This window comes from Pithys albifrons, chromosome 2, assembly GCF_047495875.1.
Source record: "Pithys albifrons albifrons isolate INPA30051 chromosome 2, PitAlb_v1, whole genome shotgun sequence".
In the NCBI taxonomy this organism is placed as follows: domain Eukaryota; kingdom Metazoa; phylum Chordata; class Aves; order Passeriformes; family Thamnophilidae; genus Pithys; species Pithys albifrons.
The window spans coordinates 75824321-75846808 of NC_092459.1; the positions used below are offsets into that span (position 1 = coordinate 75824321).

Consider the following 22488-nt stretch of genomic DNA (forward strand, 5'->3'; position numbering starts at 1 on the left):
AAAAAGCAATGTAAGGCATATAGGAAGATTGAAATATGCCAGTGATGGCTACATTAAGACTGGATTTGTCATGTAATCATCCAGTCATAGCAAACACAGGAAAAACATGAAGAGGAGATACTCTTCACTTTTTTTTTTTAAGACATTAATAGTTTCATAAAGAACACAATTAATTCTTCAGTGGTGAAGGAATTAACTTTCATCAGTGGTTACATCTGAGGAGAGCTCAAGTTAAGGATGAAATCTCTCTAAAACCTTGTTCATATTTTGCTTCTTAGAATCATAGGATTATAGAATCATAGAATCGATTGGGTTGGAAAAGACCTCCGAGATCATCGAGTCCAACCCTTGGTCCAACTCTAGTCCAAATACATATGTATACCCCTAAGGATAGTAAGACAGACTATCCAAGTTCACAGAATGGGAAAGCTGGATGTGTGTATGTATGTATGCCCAAACTTCGCGAACGAAGATTTGGGAAGGGCTTTCCCCACGTGGGTGTGCCCTTCCAGCCTGCTCAGTGGATTTTTTAGGTGAGGCACAGCATGTGCAGAACTGGCCCCAACGTTTAAGTCCCAAGGTCCCTCTGCCACGGCCGAGCGAGCTTGGACGGTGACAGTGAAGTCCTCAGGACTGTCTACAGCACCTGGTACTAACCAGGGCTACCCTGCTGAGCATCCGAGATGTGACGGGATTGGATGGCAGGGAGGCATTTAACTGCCCGGTACAGTCTCCACTGAGACTCAAACTCACGACCTTGTGATCAAAGTCCAGAGTGCTCACCATTACACCACAGGACCGCCCTAAGGCTGGATGTAGTGATGTACTGACATAATAGACAGAAAGAACATTAAGATCACAGATAAAGTTTTGCAATTAACAACAAAATGAGCAGTAGTCCACATTAAGTCAGTTACTGCAGATGGAAGAAAGCACTTACAAAGCCTGTTCCCAGTGGCATTGTGGTCAACATGAAGGCAGGGAGTGATGAATACCCTCTTACTCAGGTGTTAGGAATGGGGTCCTCTCAGTATACTCTTACTTAGTGTACTGATATTTTCATTTTGTTAATAAGCATGTAAATCAATAATCTGCAAGCCTATTATGTTTCAAAGCAAAGATAAATGTACTAAAAACTTTTAAAACAAACAGCATGTGTTATCTAATAAACTAGAGGATGCACTTTGGGAAGATGCAGCTTTACTGGAAGAAATGCATTAACAGCACTCACGGTTCCATTATCTCCAAAGTACTTTAAAACATTTCTTTCAGCTCTCCTTATGAAAGGACAAGGGGAGGGAAGAGAAGTCAGCCCCAAAAGCTGAAGGGCTCCATAAGCTCCTAGTGCTGAGCAGGATTTTGCTGCCATCATGTGGAAGCACAGCGCTCTCTCATCTCCAAGTCTCATTCTGTTAAAAACGCACTTCCCTGCGCTGTGTTCAGTAAAGAGGGGCTAAAAACCCCTACACCAATACAGAAAAGGCTTTTAATTGGCCAAGCTTTAACACAAGGGTTTCTGCCTATTCCTCGCAAGCCAGCACAAAAATGCTACTGGGTTTGTAAAGAGTTCTTTTCAGAAAAATCCATGGCTTCACTATGATTCAAACAGTGCCATTTTCAGTGCACACATGCACACACCACGCTCATTTATGTGTTCAAGCAGCACTACGCTCAGGGGAGTGGCTCATCTGAAATCACCGAATTTCCAAATATAATATTTTTCATATCCATTTCAAAACTTGCTCAGCTGCAAAACTGCAAAACCTGATAGGCAGCACAAAGAAATCTTCAAGATTCAGCTGTCTATTACTAGAGCAGTGAGGGATTTTGTTATTTGGGTCACCTTGCTGAAAAATACAAAGATGTTTTAGTGATACACTGTTTTGTCATTCTAAACCAACATTTCAAAATGCTCTAAGAAAAAAAACATCTACTTTTAAGTTTACCCTCTCCTACGAGGAATAAACCTCAAAGGTTCAGGGAATTTTCCAGCAGTGAACATACTAAAGTATTAATGGATTTATAAAGCAGACATACAGTATGGCTAAGGCATTCAGATAGACTTTCATATAGTATAATGCACTCAAGCAGCTTATTCAGGGATGTGAATGTAAATCAAATAAGTTAACTTATCAATGTAACATTCTCTCTTTTGCCCAGGGCCAGGAACAACAGCACTCTGCAGTGGTACTGACAGGTAAACTAAATTATTTTTTTAGTACTTGTTAGTCATTATTTTGTTGCAACTTCTTTTTTAAACTATTGTTCCCACTGATGCCAAAAATAAAAATATTCTAAAAAAAAACAAAAAAAAATTATGCAATTTTTTTTAATGGAGGTCTTTATCTGTACTGCAAAACATTTTAGACTCCAACTATAATATAGCCTTTTGAAAGCCTGGTTTTAGTGTCAGAACCTCATCTGAAAAAAAAAAAGTAAGAAGCTAAGAGGATCAATTGCTCAGACAGAACAAGCAAAGGGCAATATGAATGCATGATTGTACTGGTACCATGTGTATTAACAAGACATACATAAATATAAATTTATCCTACATACAATTTATTATTCTAATAACTTTACACTTAAATACAAAGACATATGACCAAGAGGACAGATAAGGCTCAAACTGGAATATTATTTTTAAAGGTATATGGATTTTAAATATATATATATATATATATATAAAATTGATTTCAAATGAAAGCCCAAGTGTCACTTAGGCAGCAAGGAGAATCTACACCTCAGATAAAGGGCTTTTTGCTAAGAGCTGGGCAATCATTCTTTCTGTTTCTGCTGGTTTTGGTTGGGATAGAGTTAATTTTCTTCCGGTATGGGACTATGGTTTGGATTTGTGCTGGAAACTGTGTTGATAATAATGGGATGTTTTAGCTATTGCTGAGCAGGGCTTATATAGAGTCAAGGCCTTTTCTGCTTCTCACAGAACCCCATCAGCAAGGAGGTTGGGGAAAGCACATGGAGTTGGGAGGGGACACAGCCAGGACAGCTGATCCCAGCTGACCACAGGGACAGTTCATACCATATGACACTCAGCATAAAAAAGTGAAGGAGAAAGGTGGAAAAGTTTGGAGTGATGGCGTTTGTCTCCCCAAGACACCATGACATGATGGATCCTGGTGTTCCTGGAGGTGGCTGAATACCTGCCTGCCCAGAGAAAGTGGACAATGTATTCCTCAATTTTCTATGATCATGTAGCTTTTCCTTTACCTATTAACTTGTGGGTTAAGACAAAGAGTTTTTCTCAGTTTTACCCTTTTGATTCTTATCCCCCACCCCAGAGAGGGGAGAGAGCAAGAGGCTGCATGGTGCTTTGTTGCCAACTGGGGTTAAACCACTGCACTGCTCAAGTTCTCAATAATTTCAGCTGCATGCCACACATCCTTTTCTGTGGCCTATCTTACATATTTCTTTTCAATTCCAGCTTTTACTACAGATATGCAGCACAGTAGCCTCTTGATGCAATTTATGGTTACTGCTGTCTTTTGTCAGACACATGAAATGATAAACTGCAGCAAGAAGTCCAGCACGTACAGCTATATATGCATTTCAATGAACCAAATGCTTTTGCATCATGAAGTTGAACTACTTTTGGTAAAAACTTGGATTGTTCTGAAGAGACACCAACTCTCCCTCTTTAAAATCAACACATGTGCATTCTGCACAGAATTGGGAGTTTCAATATGCTTTTCTTCTCAGGAATTTAACACAAGAGAGAAGGAAAATGGGCTCAGGAATACAAGCAGTATTCTTGTAAACTATATTCACTAAAACCTAGAGTACTTCTTGAAAGGAATATAAACAGCCAAATGCTTCCATGGTTTGTATGGGTACAACTCCATTTGGCTTTAGAGGATCTAATACTTGATTTGAGAGACAGAATTGGCCTGTTCTCAAAAAGTAGCCCTAAATGCTTTTTTTTCTATGTAAGAATAAAATCCTCTACAAAAAAACGTTTTCCTTTGGAGCTACACATATCTCAGTTTTTCAGCTAACACAGAAAACATTCTCAGGTTGGAAAGGACATATCTACATCAGGATTTTATGCATGGACCACCTTCTGTATTTTCTGAAGTGTAGTTAACTATATCACATGTTTGCACACACACCAAAGCAGGGCTGGTGCTTTAAATAGAAAGAAATTGAAAGGATGCAGTGAAGTGCTCAAACCCCCATACATACTGCCAGGTATCTAGCATGACCCTAGAGCAGCATGCTCTTCAGGGATGTTTAATGATCTGCTCTCATCTCAAATCTGAATACCCAGGAACATGTCAGAGATGTACTGCAATATACTTGAGCAAAACAGCAAGGGGAAAATGCAAAATGCGTTTTGGAAATAAATCCATCCCTTCCTGAAATAAAGAGTTGTTCGAATTAGCTAGCAAAATGCTATGCTGAAATAAACATCAAGGTGATACATCATCAGTAAAACTCATGGAACAAAATATCTGAGTTTCACAGGGCTATTATAACTGTAAATTGCTCCAGGCAGTACCATGGAAGTTTAGGATAGTTTATTCCTGATTGGGAATATCTGCAAAACTATTTGAAGCAGAAAAGTATAAAGTACTAATAATTTGAACGCATAATGATTAGAGCATTTCATGGATTTTCACGTGAATATATACATATATACATATATACATATATATATATATATATATATATATATATATATATATATCTCGCCAAACTTCGTGAACAAAGATTTGGGAAGGGCTCTCCCCACATGGGGGTGTGCCCTTCCAGACTGCATGATGCATTTTTTCTTTTTTTTTTTAGGTGAGGCACAGCGTGTGCAGAACTGGCCCCACCATTTCAGTCCTGAGGTCCATCTGCCACGGCCGAGCAAGCTTGGACAGTGAAGTCCTCGGGACTGTCACAGCACCCGGTACTAACTGGGGCTGACCCTGCTGAGCATCCGAGATCTGACGGGATGGGATGGCAGGGAGGCATTGAACTGCCAGGGGACGGTCCCCACTGAGACTCGATCTCACGACCTTGTGATCCAGAGTCCAGAGTGCTCACCATTACACCATGGGACCGCCCTGTCATGTGAATAAAGCCAGTTATTTAACAACTTTATACCTTAGAGCATTGGATTTTGATATTGCATGTTGTGTTCATGGTTTCTCCAAGCATTATTTTTTCATTACAAAGAACACAACTTTACACATGGTAAAAATTTTGAATACATTTTTGAAAAGAGCAAAACTACATAAAAATTACCAAAAGAGTAGAATTCGCTACATTAGTGTCCTCAAGTTTATTGTAAGCTTACTTTTTCTGTCTTTCAGAACATAAGTGAAGGGAAATAGATAGGTGCTACATATTCAGGCAGTTTATTATTTTAAAACTTGATCCATGAGAAAAGAAACTGCAAGAGTTTACATTTGACCAGAGTTCTTCATAGATCTGAAAGCAGGAAGGACAACCTTCCTGTGGATCAACCTCTTATACTGAAATAATTTAGCAAGACAGCAGTTGTTATACACATTGAGAACAGCTACACTACTGAGACTCATCAAGAATTGACATGCTTTTCTTCAATATTTGTGTACACACACACTGAAGGTGCTCAACCTTCTAAATAAGAGCCTCAATATGCAAAGAAAGCACATTTAGAAAAGTAGTTAAACATTAAAAAACATATTACTCTTGTACAGCAAGTATGTACAAAATATGATTGCTGTTAAATTTATATACTGGCATTGATATATACTTATGGCTCTTTTAGCCTCTATACTGGGGACAGATCATGCAACTCATACAAAAATCATTACTAATACTACTATAATATATATTCTAATATATTTAATGTAATTTTAGGGGTTTATACTTTCACAGATACTTACGAACCAAGATAACATGATAGCTCACATGTATCTTTATGACTGCTTATCAAAATTACCTGAGTTATTTAATTACAAGCGACATTTAAGGCAAAGAAATTAAAGATCTGCTGTCTGTCACAGAGTGACAGAAAAGGTATGTCAGAGTGACACCTCCTTATTTGTAAGACACTCCCATCACCTGAACCCAGAAGACTTCTAATAATGCTGTAATTTATACATCCTTTCAGCTAATTTTTTAAGGATGTGTTATTAATGCTCCTGGGTTTCACTTTGTATCACTAATCTTACCAGAAGAACTTGAAATTTTAACTGTTCTATACAGGTAAGATGAAAACTTAGAGGCCATTTGGTGAGAAGTCAAACTAACCATGCCAAAAGGCAGTTCAGGCTCATACCCAGCACATGCTCTACACAAATGGGAACTCTCCTACCCTTATCTGTCTTCCCAGAAGCCAAGCACATACTCAAAACACACAGCATAGAAACATAAGGATTCACTGTTAAGAGAGACAAAGGCTGGTAAAGAACATAATGCAATTAAGTTCTTTACCAATTTCCAATTTCTCATTGCAAAATTATTCAAATGGTCTTTCTGTACTAATTTCTAGTGCAATCTATGAGCTGAGAATACAGATTACACTTTCTCTCATCAAAGCCTGTCATAAAGCAATTTATGGCTAGAGATGAACTTGGCAGGGCAATGGGAGCATCAAATTTAGAATAGCTCAATGGCAAACCCATTCCACAGGGACTGCTGGCAAGAGGAGTTGCTAGTAACATAACAGCCACAAGTGGAAGCAGAGTAATTACACAGCCAGTAACTGGGCAATTGATTAGCTTCCTGCCAATGTTAAAATACCTTACACTCAGTGACATGAATCTCCCACTGAAGAGGGGGTTAAGATGAAAAAAGGAATTATATATTTTTGGTGATCAATAAAACATTAAAATCTCCTTGAAATTTAACTTGACTAAGTCTTTAAATATTTTAACAGCTTCAGTGCTAGACCAGTGAGAGACAATTTGGTGAGAGACAAATACAAGGACAATCTGAAAAATTCTAATTCTCTTTAACCTTTGGCAGAATTAAGGCATAATTTTGGAAATTACTAATTAGAAAAGTATTTATACTACATTTAAGAAGCTCTGAAAATTTCCCAGGACAAGAACAGCAGGTACAGGTAATATTTTTCATTAGGACAAGTGCTTGTTGAAAAAGCCAAAACCAAAACTAAACAAAGACAAAATATAAAAACTAGTGAAATATATATTAAAACTGCTACACTCCAAAGATAATCTTGCAACACTTCAGAACCAAAAAGAGGTAACGGGCCACTGATATTTGACAAGTCAAAGTGTAATTCCCTTTAACAGTATTGCTTGCAATGTCAAGGAGTCTCTGAAGGAAGAAATCACAGATTTCTTTAAACTTGGACATCTGCTTTCTCTGGCACATTGTTATCCATTGTTGTTCACCCACTGCTTCTGATGCAAAGGAAAGTCAGGAAGCACGCTGTCCTAGTTCAGCAGGAGGGACCAGCTAACCCTGCGTGGGGTGATCAAAGCTGTGTATTCTACCCCCTCTATTCATTCCCCAAGGACAATGGACCATTAGCAGCAGCTGCCCAGGGAGTCATTGGCACCTTCACACCCAGCCTGAGGGGGCGTGGCTGCTATGGGCCATCAATGGTTCAACAATACCCCATGGCTCCCAGAGTTAATCACCCATTGTGTGAGTCCCCACCCTGGGGGAGGGACTGGGTGCTCCCTGAGGGTACGTAAGTTGTGGGTAAGAAGACCTCGGGAACTTCTCCTCGGATCCAGAGGAGCAGCAGGACCTCGACAGGAGGAGATCACTGCTCTCAGCCAGACTACAGCCCTTGCCTGCACCAACAGGTTTTTCACTTCCTTTTGCTCTGGACTTGGGGGAACCACACAGGTCTCAGCACAAAGGCAAACAAACCCCCTTGGGTTTGTGACCCAGGACACTGGGTTATACTGCTGGGTTTTGTGATTTGAAAGCAATTTCCCTTTGTGTCAGTGTATTTATTGTAATATTATTATTAAATTTTAGGTCTGACTTATAATCTCTCTCGTGGTGAGTTCATTTCCCCTGCTGGTTCGCCTTTAAGCGACCACACACGCAAAAGCAAAGAACAAAAATAAAGCCATAACATATCCTCACTTCTGTGACACAGTGGCATTGTTAAGATGTTGCATTATTTGTGAGAAATTATCAGAAGCCACACCAAGAAGATAAAATGTTTACAGGACATAGAAGTACTACTTTAATTTCAGATCCTAATAATCTGATGTGAAATGCCATACAGGTTAAGACTTCATTAATGGAGCAGACAATAGTTGGGCTAAACAGACAGATACAGCAAGTTATAATTTGAATCTAAGATCATTAAACATGAATTAGCCTGCCTCAAGGCTTCCTTTAATGGCTTCTTTTGAGTAATATTTAAATACCTTTTTCTGTTTTGCATAATTTAGTTAAAAGGCAGTTACCTATGACCACTTCATAAGGCAATTACCTTATTCTTGACAAACTAGCCAGTTTATACCCTCTCCAGTCAAAATTCCTTCCCCTTTCTCAACTGCAGTGTTACCCAGAAGGGTCACAGCTCCCAGCACACCAGTGACTGGTTTGCTGCCTCTCCCAACAACAGCCCCAGAGCAAGAGGCCTCTTGCCATCCTCTGTCTGGGCCAATTCTCCTCACCAAGAAGCACATCAAGGCGCAGTCCATTCAAATCCACATAGTTACTCCACTGGCTCAACTCAGTTTGACGTTTACCCTTTAGGAGAAACTTAATTTAACAGTATAAAACAAGCATGATTGCCGGAAAGTGTTTTAACAGCTCACATACATCCACTGCAAACATATGTATTGTTCTCTATGTGAAATCTGAGCTCCTCGAGATTAAACCCCTATCCCTACTACTCAAGGAGAATGCCACCTCTTCTATTCAGGCATTAATTTTCTCCTGCATCCTTTGACATCATAAAATCTAATTTGGATGGTTCATTGATGAATTCAGACACGAGGCCTAAAGCTGTTGGTTATTTCTGCACTGTCTCAATTGCTCATGAAGAAGTACTGTCAAAATCATTGTTTTCTCCTTAGTCAACTTTCAGATTGACTGCAAGGTAAGCCAAGTTCATCTCTGAGGTGCTTTCCTTGTCTCTTTTCTAATATCCTTTCATAACAGGAGCCTCTCCTGTTGGTATAGGTTCCTCTCATAATGAGTGTCTCTACTAAAGGTGGGCCCACTCTCAAGGGACTAATTTCTGTCAAGAATCCTCCACAAACAGACACGCAGAAGAGACTAAGTGAAGCAGCTATTGATTATGTCTTGTGCTTTGTTTTATTATATTTGCTTTTTTGTCCGTAATAAAAGTAACATTAGTTAATAATGGTGATCATTTGGTTTACCTTTAACCATGGATAAGAAAGTAACCTGACATAAGCAATGTGCAAGCCTGCAGGCCGGAACAAGGGAAAAGAGGAAGGAAAGATGTCTCATTCCTGAACTGTTGCAAAGCACGTTTCCCCCTCTATTCTCTATGTGCTGTAAGTGTTCTGTATTGTCTAAATACAGAATTACTTGACAGTGAACACCTGAAGAAAAAACAAAATCCACTTCCTTCCCATCCTACCTTTTAATCTATGTGCAGATGGCAGAAACCGCCCACTGAACAAACAGCTCTCACTAATCTCTCTGGCCTAAACATATAATAAACTGTCTTTGAACAAACTAGCTTAAGCATATTTAATACTTCCCTGCTCCCTTTCCTTATTTTTCATATTAACTTCTGCTTTGCACTTTCCTTCATACTGCTTTGCTCTTGGAAAAATCCCTGTGTTTTGCCTTCTCACTCACTTCCATAAAGAAACAGTCCTGGGAACTCACTTCTCCTTCCCTGATCTGTTCTATTCCCTGGTCTGAACCATCACCATATCCTGAGATTTCCAGCAAAGGTGCTGATGTTTAGAAATTACATGCACATAAATGCCTGCAAAGTATATCTGAACTTGCTTTTGTTAACAATGTTGAGCAGACCTCTTAAAAATAAATCACATCCCTAGAGCTCTGCAAACCACAAACTATAAAACAGCACGTAGCACAGGAGACAGAGATGTCAATAAGCATCTAGCAAAGGCAGATTCAGTATGGCTTAGTTATTTGAGAAGGAAGATTATCCTTCCTTAAATTAAAAACAAATTAACTGATAAAAGTCAAGGGACAAAAAACTATTTTTGAATTTAGGACAGATTCAAGTTCATAGTTATAAGAAGGAGCAGGAAGACAGTATTCTGTGCAAGGTGAAACAAAGATTTGCAAGAGTTACACAGCATCAAAGTAAAATATTTGATTTTTTTAGATCTAAACTAAACACAAAGTTGTTTTTATCTCATTTTGCTGAAGACAGAACATTTGTACTGTAGATGAACTCAAATAATTTAATTTTTTCTTTACTCTTTGCCTACTGACAAATAAAAGCATTATTCCCATGTCTCTCGTAATAACATTCTATCTGATATGCTAATACTTTTAACATGGTCCCAAGTTTTTCAAGTCTCCACTGAAAGCCAAACACTTGAACAAAAATATTTGCTACTAATGAAGACCATTTTCACTTCCTCACTCAACTTCTCCAAATGCTGTAAACCAGTATAAAACCCAAAATTATCTAATAAAAATACTTATAAATATTTAAAATTCTTGATATGCAAACTATAGATGACATAGAATATTGTGGAGACCACAGTAATGAATATGGAATTTGTGTGGATCACTTAAAAAAGACCTTTGAAAAATGGATAACTTGTTAGAGTACCAAATTATCATTAGGGATTTAATGCAAGGTGAAAGGCTCTGCTGCTAGAATCTGCATGAAGCAGTGGCAGTGACTGACACAGCCCTAAAAATCTTCAAATTATACAATACGTATGGAATGCAAACAAGACAAGATTTAGAGAACAGCTGGCAACAGTCCCACTTTGTTTAATTTCCAATCTTATTTATAATCACTACATTTGACTTTGGCAATTCCAAGAAAGTAATGAAAGCAAGTACATTGTTCTGGTTTTCACTTTCACTTTTTCTTTTCAATATTCTTATAAACCTGTCATTGTTTTAGCAGAAAACAAAAATTCATGCTTTGAATTCTTTAGAAGAGGTTAGCACATATATCCTTCAATACTCACCTTTGTGTGCATCTTTCACACCTACAGTTTCATAGTTTCTACAAATGAAAATTCTTAACATTTCTAAAAATAAGGGTTTACTTACTGAGCATTTGACATACAATCACAATTTGATAGCTGATGTCTAAAATTTCCTTCCTTCTGACAGCCAGCTTTTAAATAGCAGGATCTAATTTCCCCTTTAGAAAATACAGATGAAAAAAAATCAGTTCAGTGATATGAACAATTGTTTACACAAAAAATTTATAAAAACCACATTTAGTTCAGGCATATTTATAAATATATAGTTCTCAATCTGTGCACTTAGTCTTATTTTAGACTTCAGAAAGCAAATTAACATTTGAACAACTGCAAACCTGAGACAAATCCAAACACACTAGTTACAGTGAAAATTTAAAAGGTACGCAAACTAAACGCAAACCCCATCGATCAATGGAAGTTCACTGCAACATGTGAAATCATCAGATTTTTCTCTTTCCATTCACAAAGGTGAGGTCAGAAGGTACAGAGCAGCAGAAGTGTAGCTGCTGCTACTCCCTGCTCACACACGCAGCACAAAGTGAAGGGTCACTCTTCACTGACCTGGAGGCCGTGCCATCTGCCCGACTGGCAGCTGCTGCCTTTCGCCCCACAGCACGCCCGTGGCTGCAGGCTGCAACCAGGGCCAGAAGGAACTGGCAGAAAACCAAAGTATCACTGGGGTTATGAAACCAGCTACCATCAGCACTAATTCCATGATTGTCTTAAAGGCAGTTTCAAAGGAAATAGGGGTTTTGAGACAGCTGCCTTTCAGAGGTGTGAGCCAGTACCTTACAATGCACTACATGAAGATCAGAGAAACCACCACCAAGCATACTACAGCTTCATACTCTAGGAATAGCTTCAGAGCAGTGGCATCCCAAGCACAGGCATGGGGCAAGACTAGGTCACTCATTAATTCTCTTGAAAAGGGAAGGAGATCACAACTCCCAAGGAGAGCAACCACCACAATTACCAGAGATCAGTCTGAGTCAGCTGAAGAAAAAAAAACAGGAAAAAGGAGGAATGTTTTGCCCAGCCAGGCCAGTGTAAAACTCCTCGTCAGGCAGAAAACACCAGGAGTTCTGAAAAGACAAGCATTTTAGCCTAGCCAGCATCTTTTGAGGATGATGTTTGGAAAACAAACTTCAGGCACTGAGTAAAGCTCAGATCTGTGGTGGTTATTGACAGATTTTGAAAGCTCTAATTTTTATTGCTTTTCTTTCACACACTTAGAAAAACATGCAATTGATAACAGACCAGAGAAATATCCTTCCAGGGCATCTGAAGATTTTTTAGAAATTTTCTCATGCATTGTAATTATCCCAACTACATAAACTTACCATTTTCATCTATGAATACATGCATTGCATCCACGGAGAGCTCATCTTGCACAGATGCCTCAGGTCCACTTATTACTTGCAAGACAGAACTGTCTTGCTGAGAAGTTACCCGGTAGATTATCTGCCTTTGCCTGCTGCCCTGGTAACTTGACACAAAAATGTTTCAAAACTACTATGAGGAACTTTTTTCTTGTTCTCAATAAAACAAAAAGAAAGAGAGGTTAATTAAAAGTTTATGTCATTTCTACTCAGTGAAACAAAACAGCTTACATCATATCTTTGAAGTACAAAATTGTAAAGTAAACTGGCCTTACAGTGCTGCAAATTTGGCAGACTCTGGTAGCACCGGACTAGTACTAGCACGATCTTGGCTTTGTACATCTGATCTTTCCTGTTTAGGAAGCTGCTCACAGTGCTTTTCTGTTCCCACCATTTCTTCTTTTCTGTCCGCCATCTGGCTATCTGGAAAACAGGGCAGTGAAGTGGAGCCACTCTCCATGTACGACTTTCAAGAGTTTTGTTCATTAACTACTGAACAAGAGCATCTAAAACAGAAAATCTAAAACACTGTTGTACTTCCTAGTTTTATGGAAAACACTACAGTTACTTAAAACAATACAATCACAGAAATCTGGATGAGGAGGTACTCTAATTCAAGGAGGCCACATGAACTGGGTTGTTTCAAGAACACATTGTGTGAAGCAGAGAACAAACAAGAGAGAATTTCTGCTTTGCCTCTCCTCTTGTTTCAGAGAGAAGCAATCTGTTCCTTACCTAGAATGGTAAGAGGCTGCTTCCCTGGAGGCCGTATTTGTTCCCAAGCTGTGTATACTGGCAGTGGAAAAGCAGAAGCACTGGCCTGTTCCCCTTTTACAAAAGGGAAAGAAGCATCTTCAAAGGAAATAGGACAGGAAAGAAGGTAGCTGCCTAATCCCTCTTCCCCACTGGCCACACACATGGTGCAGGACCAACTGTCAAAACAATTTCACAGTAGATTTTCCTATGCTTGGAAAATACAGAACTATAAATTCTGAAATATACAGGAAGTATTTGTCTGACTTTTACTACTTGGAATACCAATTATATTTCTGTTCCTCTCTACACATGTATGTCATTTACATACACATTTGTACAGCTTTCAAGCAGAAGTCTCTTAGCTATGAATGTTCATGGTAAACAGTGAAACATTTTACAACTGTGTATTGTCTATAAACTAAAAAATTATCTCTTAGGATTTTAAAGGGCAACTAAGACTGATTTCATCAGCACCATGTACAGCTGTGGAATTAAATGCTTTAAGCTTTAAATGGAAAAAAGTTATTTTGTGGTGCTTGTTGGAGATGCCTCATTAAGTCCTGTAGCCTTTTGCATTGGGTAAGATGTATCGAAACACACTTACTTCAGAATTCTTGCATTATATGCTGTTTAAAGACCTTAGAAATTTCCTGAAGGAAAAAAACCCAGAAATTCCTCCCCCACAGTAAATCCCATTTGTTAAACCATGTTTCTCACCAATTCCTAAATCCTATTTCTTACAATTACAATTCACAGAATCACGGAATTAGCTAGGTTGGAAAAGAGCTCTGAGATCATCAAGTCTAACCTTTGACCGAACACCACCTCGTCTACTAGACCACAGCACTCAGTGCCACGTCCAGTCTTTTCTTAAACACCTCCAGGGGTAGTGAGTCCACCACCTTCCCTCCCCTCTAATGTCCAATCACTCTTTCTGTGAAGAACTTCTTCCTAATATCTAACCTAAACCTCCCCTGGCACAGCTTAAGACTGTGCCCTCTTGCCCTACTGCTGGTTGGCTGGGAGAAGAGCTCAATCTCCACTTGGCTACAACCTCCTTTCAGGTAGTTGTAGGACCCATAGGACTTCTGCTCCAGTCCCTTCACCAGCCTCCCTGCCCTTTTCTGGACGCACTCCAGAACCTCAATACCCTTTCTAAATTGAGAGGCCCAAAACTGGACATAGCACTTGAGGTGTGGCCTCAACAGCGCCAAGTACAGGTAAAGAACCACTTCCCTGGTCCTGCTGGCCACACTATTGCTGATACAGGCCAGGATGCCATTGGTGGTCTTTGCCACCTGGGCACACTGTTGGTTCATGTTGTGCTTTCTGCCTATCAGAACCCTCAGGTCCCTTTCTGCCTGGCTGTTCTCCAGCCACCCTCTCCCCTGCCTGTAGCGCTGCATGGAGTTGTTGTGGCCAAAGTGCAGGACCCAACACTTGGTCTTGTTGAACTTCATACCCCTGGATTCAGCCTGTTTATCCAGCTGGTCCAGATCCCTCTGCAGAGGCCTCCTACCATCCAGCAGAGCAACACCCCCGCCTCAACTTGGTGCCATCTGCAAATTTGCTAATGGTAGACTCAACTCTCTCATCCAGATCATCAATAAAGATATTAAACAGGACTGGACCGAACACTGATACCTGCAGGACACCACTACTAACTGGATGAATCTAACCTGCAGGTGTCACTAGTCAAGAAATAGTGGTGTCATAGCTAAGATGGTCTAAGGATAAAACAGATTCCAGGCCTGTACAAAGATGTTATGCCTTTTATTAGGTTAACTGATAGAACTGAAAAAAGTAAACAATCCTTTGTATATGCAGACCTTCCAGATCATTTGTCTTGTTTTCCTCCAACTATATCAGCTGATCTACTAAAACATTACTTCCTACCTTCAGGAGTTAAGACATTTCTACACCAGTTTCAATCTGCTGGAAACACCCATCTAATGCCCTAAGCCTCAGACACTTGTACATAATCACTTTTCACTGCAGACACTTCACTCTTTTTTTTTTTTTTTTGGTGGGGGAAGTAGGCAGCAGTATCCAAAAGCATAAGAACAACTTTAATTGTACCACCACATCTTGTCCCAGCAGGTCTCAGCCCTTAATGTGAAGCACAAGAAGAGGGATCCAACCTAAAGAGCCTCAGTGGGGCCCCAGACACCAACCCAGGTGCCAGCAGCAAGAGGGCAGCAGAGATAAAGACACCATGTACTTCTTGCTTGGAACAGTGGTGTTCCTTCAGTTTCCACAAGGAGGGGAAAAAACGATCTCACTACATCACAAATCTTCCAAGTCTCCTGCTCTCTTTCTGTAGCCCTTGAAAACCAAGGACCCTGACTCTCTGTGCAATAAATAAAATTAAACGAGTTCAAGTTTGATTTAGGGAAATATTTTTATCTGTTGTGTATGGATAGGTCAATAGGTCTTCCAGATCTACTTTCCTCTATTTCAGGGGAAAAAAAAGGCAGTTAGGGGAACAGACAACATTTTTTTTCCTTTTCTAATTAAAGACTTAAACTCTGATTTAAGCAGAAATGGTGCAATTACTGAAGAATCTCCTTAATGATGTAACTATAGCTGTGGGAGGTGATGGAACCACAGACACCTAATCAAAATCACCTTCCTAAAGGCCTGCGCTGTTCAAGCTGTAAGAATAATTGATAAAGATCAGAAACTGTGGTTTTAATAATCTAATTGGTCCCGGATTGCCTCAAACTAGGTCTAGGGCTGGAACAATTAAAAAGATTTTTTAAATTTGATTATATAGTTGGTTTAGAAAATGCCTCTCTCTTTTCCATTCCAAGCCACAAGTCTTGCAGACTTCTTTTTCTTGCTGTGGTAAAGAGCCATAATAATAAAAACCCAAACATAATGCTCCTTACAGGCTTTATATGCCAAAACAGTATGGTGAGTACTTCCAGCACTGGAAAATTGGGCCATGACGGGTTTGTCACTGGTTTTCATGATTATTATTCATCTTCTTCTGCATGACTTACAACTTCAGTATGTAAATGGAGATAGGGATGTCTAGACTAGGAGTGTCCTGTCACGGTACATAATGAGTTCTACGTCACCAAACACTCCTTGCACGGAAATTGTACTGGCAAAGCTCAAGTCTCAGGAAAAACCTCTTCCAAGAGCAAGAGCAGAACATAAAGCACAACATGACAGTGTATTTGCACCTTCCCTGTGGTCTCCTACTAGAGCCATTTACCCTGATCCACTGCTCCACATATCTCCAGTGTACACACAGCTGGCCTTATAGAAGTTCCAAGCTCAGACCCAGGCTCTGCAACAACTGCATAATTTATCTGGAAATTATATGCCACATGACTCAGCCATGTGAGGTGTAACTATCAGGACTCATGGCTAAATCAGTCTTGGGGCAGGGTGATTCAGAAGAGTCCTGCACACACAGCCAAGTTTCAGTCTGTACACCATTTTCATATTTTAGTTGAGCACAAGACATACCCTTAAATTGTTCTGGTAAAATATTTATCAAGATCAACATTTTTTATATGTCCCACATGGGTATAAGCTACTTCCTGTGAACATTTTTGTCTGCACTAAAGACTTTTAACAGCACTGCAACATTACTTAAAAGTATAGCATCTCTGCGCTAACAAATGAGCTCCTAAGTTATATGCAGTTACACTACCAAAACTTCCTTTGTCAAGTAGCTTTTTCATTTATAGAACACATTTTAGGCATACCAAATCATCTTTATAGACAAACCTTTGGCTGACACTAGGAAGAGGCTGAAAACAGTTTTACAGCTGAAATGGAACAGCTTTTGGACATATGTAAATACAGTGAGTCCAGAAGAGGGCCACAAAGATGATCAGAGAGATGAAAGATGGCTGAGAGTTGGCTAAGATTTCAGCCTGGAGAAGGCTACAGGAAGACCTAATTACAGCCTTTCAGTGCCTAAAGAGGGACTACAAGAAATAACAAGAGGGACTTTCTACAGGGGTATGTAATGATAGAACAATGAGGAAGGGCTTTAAACTGAAAGAGGGCAGGTTTAGATTGGCTATTCAGAAGAAACTCTTTACTATGAAGGTGGTGAGGCACTGGAATAGGTTGCTCAGAGAAGCTATGGATGCCTCATCCCTGAAAGTGTTCAAGGCAAGGATGGATGGGGCTCTGAGTAACCTGCTGTAGTGGAAGATGTTTCTGCCCCTGGCAGGGGTTTAGAACCAGATGATTTTTATTAAGGACCCTTCCAACCCCAACCATTATATGACACAGTGTATCTCAACTTTAAAGCTGCCTTATTACTAGGTAATCAGAATGAAGTTTTATTGCTCTGTAACTTTCCTCCAAAACACATTTACTATTTTGTGGTCCCTTCCCAGCCTTTCAAACCTTCTTCCTCACCTTTTACTTGCATGTCCCTATCCCTATCTCCACAACTCACTCCTGCAGATTAAAATGCCACTGCTGTCATAATTTCAGACGCCATCTGGTTTGAAATCTGGTCAAGCAGAACTGAGCTAATTAAGCCTCTTATGTTCATTAATTGCTTTACTACAGAATCTACTTTATTCCATCATATTATGCTCCCAAATAGCAAGTTTCACTTTAAAATATATTTTTTGTCTGTTTGGTCACAGAGATAATTGATTTCAAATTGCTCTATGCTTTTGTTAGTACCAGCATGAAACAAAAGTTCTACAAGTTTTGAACTGCCCCATTCATACATCTGCAGAATGTCCTAACAACATTCCCAACCCTTTCTTCACCAACTCTTTTAGCAGAAACAGCTATCTTAAGCACTTTATTCTCAAACTAAATTCACTTATTATGCCACAAATACATTAAAAGAAAAAAACTGACATTAAAGCTGTCAGCCACCAAATAACAGGAGTGCCCAGGGAACATCACACAGTCCGAAAATTGCTACAGAACTTCAGCATGAGCACTAAAGCAGCACATACATTAATCAGGATTGATTACCACATTAATCCTGAAGCAACAGGAAAAACTAGCAATAGTCATTGGACCTGTTACAGGAAGTGACTTGCTGAAAACTATCTCCTAGGTCAGCAGCAGAGCTGGGAATACATAGTCTAATCATTATCATCAGAATACAGACCTCTGAAATAACCCCAGTTTCTCTGTAGGTGTCAGACTTGACATCAAACATACTATTGCCTCTTCAGCTTAAAAGACTGAAATTTTAAAGTTTCAACCCATCAAGTCTTGCACATCGAGTATCAGATTTAGAGAACTGAGTTCTGCACACCATTTCCTCCACATCCCAAGTGGGGCATCAAAAGCCATGTCCACCACAGGAGTCAGGGATGACACACAGCTGCTCTGTCACAGGTGCTACCCACCTGACAGCAAACTGCCCTGTTGCCACCTCCCTGTCGCCTGGACCGGTGACTCAATCCACAAGATCCCTCTTCCCCATGACTACATGGCAGGTGATAGCCCTCCTTCTCACATGCAAAGTGGAGGGGGAAAAAAAAGGAGTCTAAAAATATCCACAGGAGTATGTTTTAGTTTTTTATAGGAGAAGGGTAATTGCTTGCGATCCAGAACAGCTCACTCGAGGTTGTGGTTTGTGCTCTGCCCAGAATGATGAGTACCTTTTCTAAAAAGAGCCTGCAAAACATCTAAATTCAGGCCATGCAGTCCTGGTTTAGTTTCTTCCGCACCAGTCCCGCCACTCCCATGGCGGGCTTTGCTCCCCAACTGATAATACTGCTGTCCTAGATTACAAGCCAGCTGTGTCAGAGGGGACATACAGGAGGTTTTGCCCTGCGTAAGTCTGATGCACAACTACTCTCACTTAGCTCAAGACTCATCAGAGGGACCCAGAACAGCCCATAAACCCAGTCCTCATGCTTCTCAAAGCCTGAAGAAAATTTGCAGTTGCCTTTCAACACACTTTCATTCCGTGGGTGGTACAAGTTGGATATAAAACTGAAAGGACAGTGGTCTGAAAGTCATTTTTAACAACAGTATCAGTGCTACTTTCTCAGAATCTAGAAGATGTGGAGTGACTACAGAACAGCTCTTAGAGCTTTTTTTAAAATCTGGCACCCTTAGCAGTATACAGCAAGGTTTTAATTTTCTTGTACTACATTTTACCAAGCTACCTATGGTGAAGGCTTACATGGTCAGGATGGTAACTTCTGTTTCCACAGAACTCACAAGTTCTGTGAGGGACCACCCACAACGAAGACCCATCCATGACAGTCACTCACTTGCAAGACTGTTCTGCCCCCAACTTTCTCCAAATTATGCAAAATATCAAATTTCTTACACACAGCTCTGAGTTAACCAGCTTTTCAGGAATTTGCCAGGTTTCTCACACTGCCTAATAATCACCTTTGTGGGGTGCATTTCATGCTCATTTCAACCAGGTATCTATTTTTAGCTTTTGCCAATTAGACAGGTTGCAAGGTTAAAAGAACAAAAAAACTAACAGAACTAACATTCTCCCTCAAAACAACTCGTGCATAGCTCAACTTGTTCTGTATTCACACACACTTTTTTGTTCTGAACAACCACTTTAATGTGGGAATAATGTTTATTCAGATTCGTTCCAAGATGCTATTTTGCTAAAGCATATTTGCAATTGCCAAGTTGTAAACAAATTAAAGGCTTTCTCATTCCTAAAATTCAGTCTTGCTGTGGGGAAGCTGCCAGTAATGACAGTAATTTATTTTAGCAAACAGCACGTTCTGACTAGGCTAGAAAACAAAGCCTACTTGCTCTTAAAAATAACTGCCTTTGAACTACCTCTCCCGAGCTCAAGGAGTTCAGATTGAATCTGCTTTTTCCCCACAGCACCAGGCCAAGGTGCGGGAGCCACAGCCACCATCTCTGCTTCTCCAGAGCACCCCCTTCCCAGTCCTGTTCCTGGCTCCAGGATGACACTTGCAGGGCCCACACCAGAAACACGCAGGGATGCTTAATTATACATGTATGCAGCTCAGCTTCACCACCTCACAAGAGTATAACTTAAAAGATAGGAAGGTAGGAAGATTTAGATTACATGGTAGGAATAAATGATTTACTGTGAGGGTGGTGAGGCATTGGAAGTGTTCAAGGCCAGGTTAAACAGGGCTTTGAGCATCCTGGCTTAGTGCAAGGTGTCCCTGCCCATGGCAGGGGTTTGGAACTAGATAATCCTTAAGGTCTCTTCCAGCCCAAACCATTCTATGATTCTGTGAAATTCAGTTCAAGTCACTAAGTAAGAGCTCGGTTTAAGGGAAGAGCAAAATCCTTCTGTTTCCTCAGGATCTCCTATTCCAACAAGAAGAATCTTGTCTGCCAGATGTAAAGCACAATAACTACACATATATTGATAAAGTTTGAGGTGTGGGGTTGGGTTTTATGGTCACTATGGAATCTGACTTATTTTGATCACTCATTGCTTTCTTTTATGCAGCAACCTTGCCAGTGCATAAGGTCTGAAAACCCTTTCCAGATTAGCTGCACACTTTTTTTTCCAAAACTTATCTCTGAAATTTTTACCATTTTATAGCTAAGTCACATCACAGAGAAGTAAAATTATTGTGTAAATGATCCTTTTTTATGATGGAAGAACAAGAAAAAATCCTCAATCTACTTGCTACACCACTCACACTGCTGCAGGCTGCTGCACAGACAGGTGACCCTGCACCCTGAGGACCCAGCAGGCTCTCCGGGCTCAGCAGGCTCTGATGAGAAGCAGGGCGTGCTCAGCATATATGTTGGGCAACCATGGAGCATAGACTGGAGCCAGCTAGGCAGGCTGATAAACTCAATAGAGCAGGAGATAAACTACTCTGAAGAAGAAACAGTCTGAGAAGGCAGGAGAGATGGGTAAGATAGACCAGAAGAGAGGCAGCAGGTCTAGGAGGAGCAAAATTTGACTGAGGCATGGAGAGGAGGCTGAGCACAGGAGAACTGAATGCAAGCTGTGGGGAGGCAATGGCTTTAGACAGGCTGAACAGAGTGGAAAAGCTGAAAAAAGTAAGTGTGGATTGCTAGGAAGAATAAAGGGAAAGATGAAAGAGAACCAATATGAAGAAGAAGGCAAATAAGGAGAATGCACAGGAGGGGAGTGGCTAAACTGAGAAAGGATGAACAGAAATAAAAAGGCACAGAATGAGAAATATAAAGTGGAAGAAAAATACAAGAGAAAGATGGAGTAAGATGAGGGACTAACGCATTGGATAGGACTTTAGGAAAGGCAGAGGGAAAGGTAAATGAAATCTAAAAGAAAATGACACACTGAGAAGATACATCTACTTATTTTTTCAGTAAGATGAAAGTACAGAGTTCACATTAGTTTTTTAAAAGGCTGATGAACTTATAAGTCAGCTGTGCATTTTTCATGTAATGGAAGGTTCCTGCAGGAATGAGCTGAGGGGGAGGTAAAGTTGGAGTGACAAGTTGTTCTTCCAGGTGCCATTAAATTTCTTACCTCCCATGCAAACTAGACTGTCTTAAAATAGACCACAGTTTCCAAGGTAAACCAAACATTTTGGAGAAAGGGAAGATACATGTTTGTCTTATTTCACTTTGGCCCATATCTTCTACACTGATCGTGCTGATCCCTTGGGAAGTACCCTAAGATTGCACGTGCCTTCACTGCGCTGTATCTCGCATCCTCTTCAAAAGGCTCTACTAATTTTGCCTAGAGAGCTGTTAAACACACTACAAAAAATAGTCCTTCCTAACAGAAAAAGATCACAGAGTTCAGTGACAGCAATGAGAATACTGATTAAAACCAAGTATTTCTATACAAGAGTTATAAATGGTAGTATATGTAGGGCTTTTAATTAGCTGATGGAGATTTTTTATGTTTAAAGTAAAGCCCTTTTGATTAATCAGCAACTTGCATGGGAATATATTATTTTTCATTAAAATACCATTGGTTTTCATTGAAAACAGCTACCAAATTTTCCTCCTTAAACCCCAATTATTTTAGTTTTAAGTAACTGAAAACCAAAACTCTTCCCTATGGAGAACAAATACACAATTTTCCTTTCTTTTTTTAGTCATAAGCCAACTCACAACCATGCAGGAAGTTTAGGAATACATGCACACATGTACATATGTGTTAGCTAAAAGCTGAACCATCATCAGTGACAATCCCAGCTTTCTACATACTCAAGAGGCACACACAGACAGCTCTTCAATGTGCACCTGATAAGATGGGCAAGGGCAGGTGTAATGTTACACCTATACACATTTTTGCAATATACTTTCAGTATTCCAATAATTCA

The 22488-nt window shown here is 39.9% G+C and overlaps 1 protein-coding gene across 1 annotated transcript in view; it reads right to left on the reverse strand.

Moving 5' to 3' along the window:
* PCNX2 (pecanex 2) overlaps positions 1-22488 on the reverse strand; it is a 160394-nt gene that overhangs the window by 124131 nt on the left and 13775 nt on the right. The window contains exons 6-8 of the mRNA XM_071549557.1: positions 12766-12913; positions 12452-12597; positions 11176-11269 (exon numbers count right to left, since the gene is read on the reverse strand). Of these exons, the coding sequence (XP_071405658.1) occupies positions 11176-11269; positions 12452-12597; positions 12766-12913 (388 nt within the window). The remainder of the gene's footprint in view (positions 1-11175; positions 11270-12451; positions 12598-12765; positions 12914-22488) is intronic.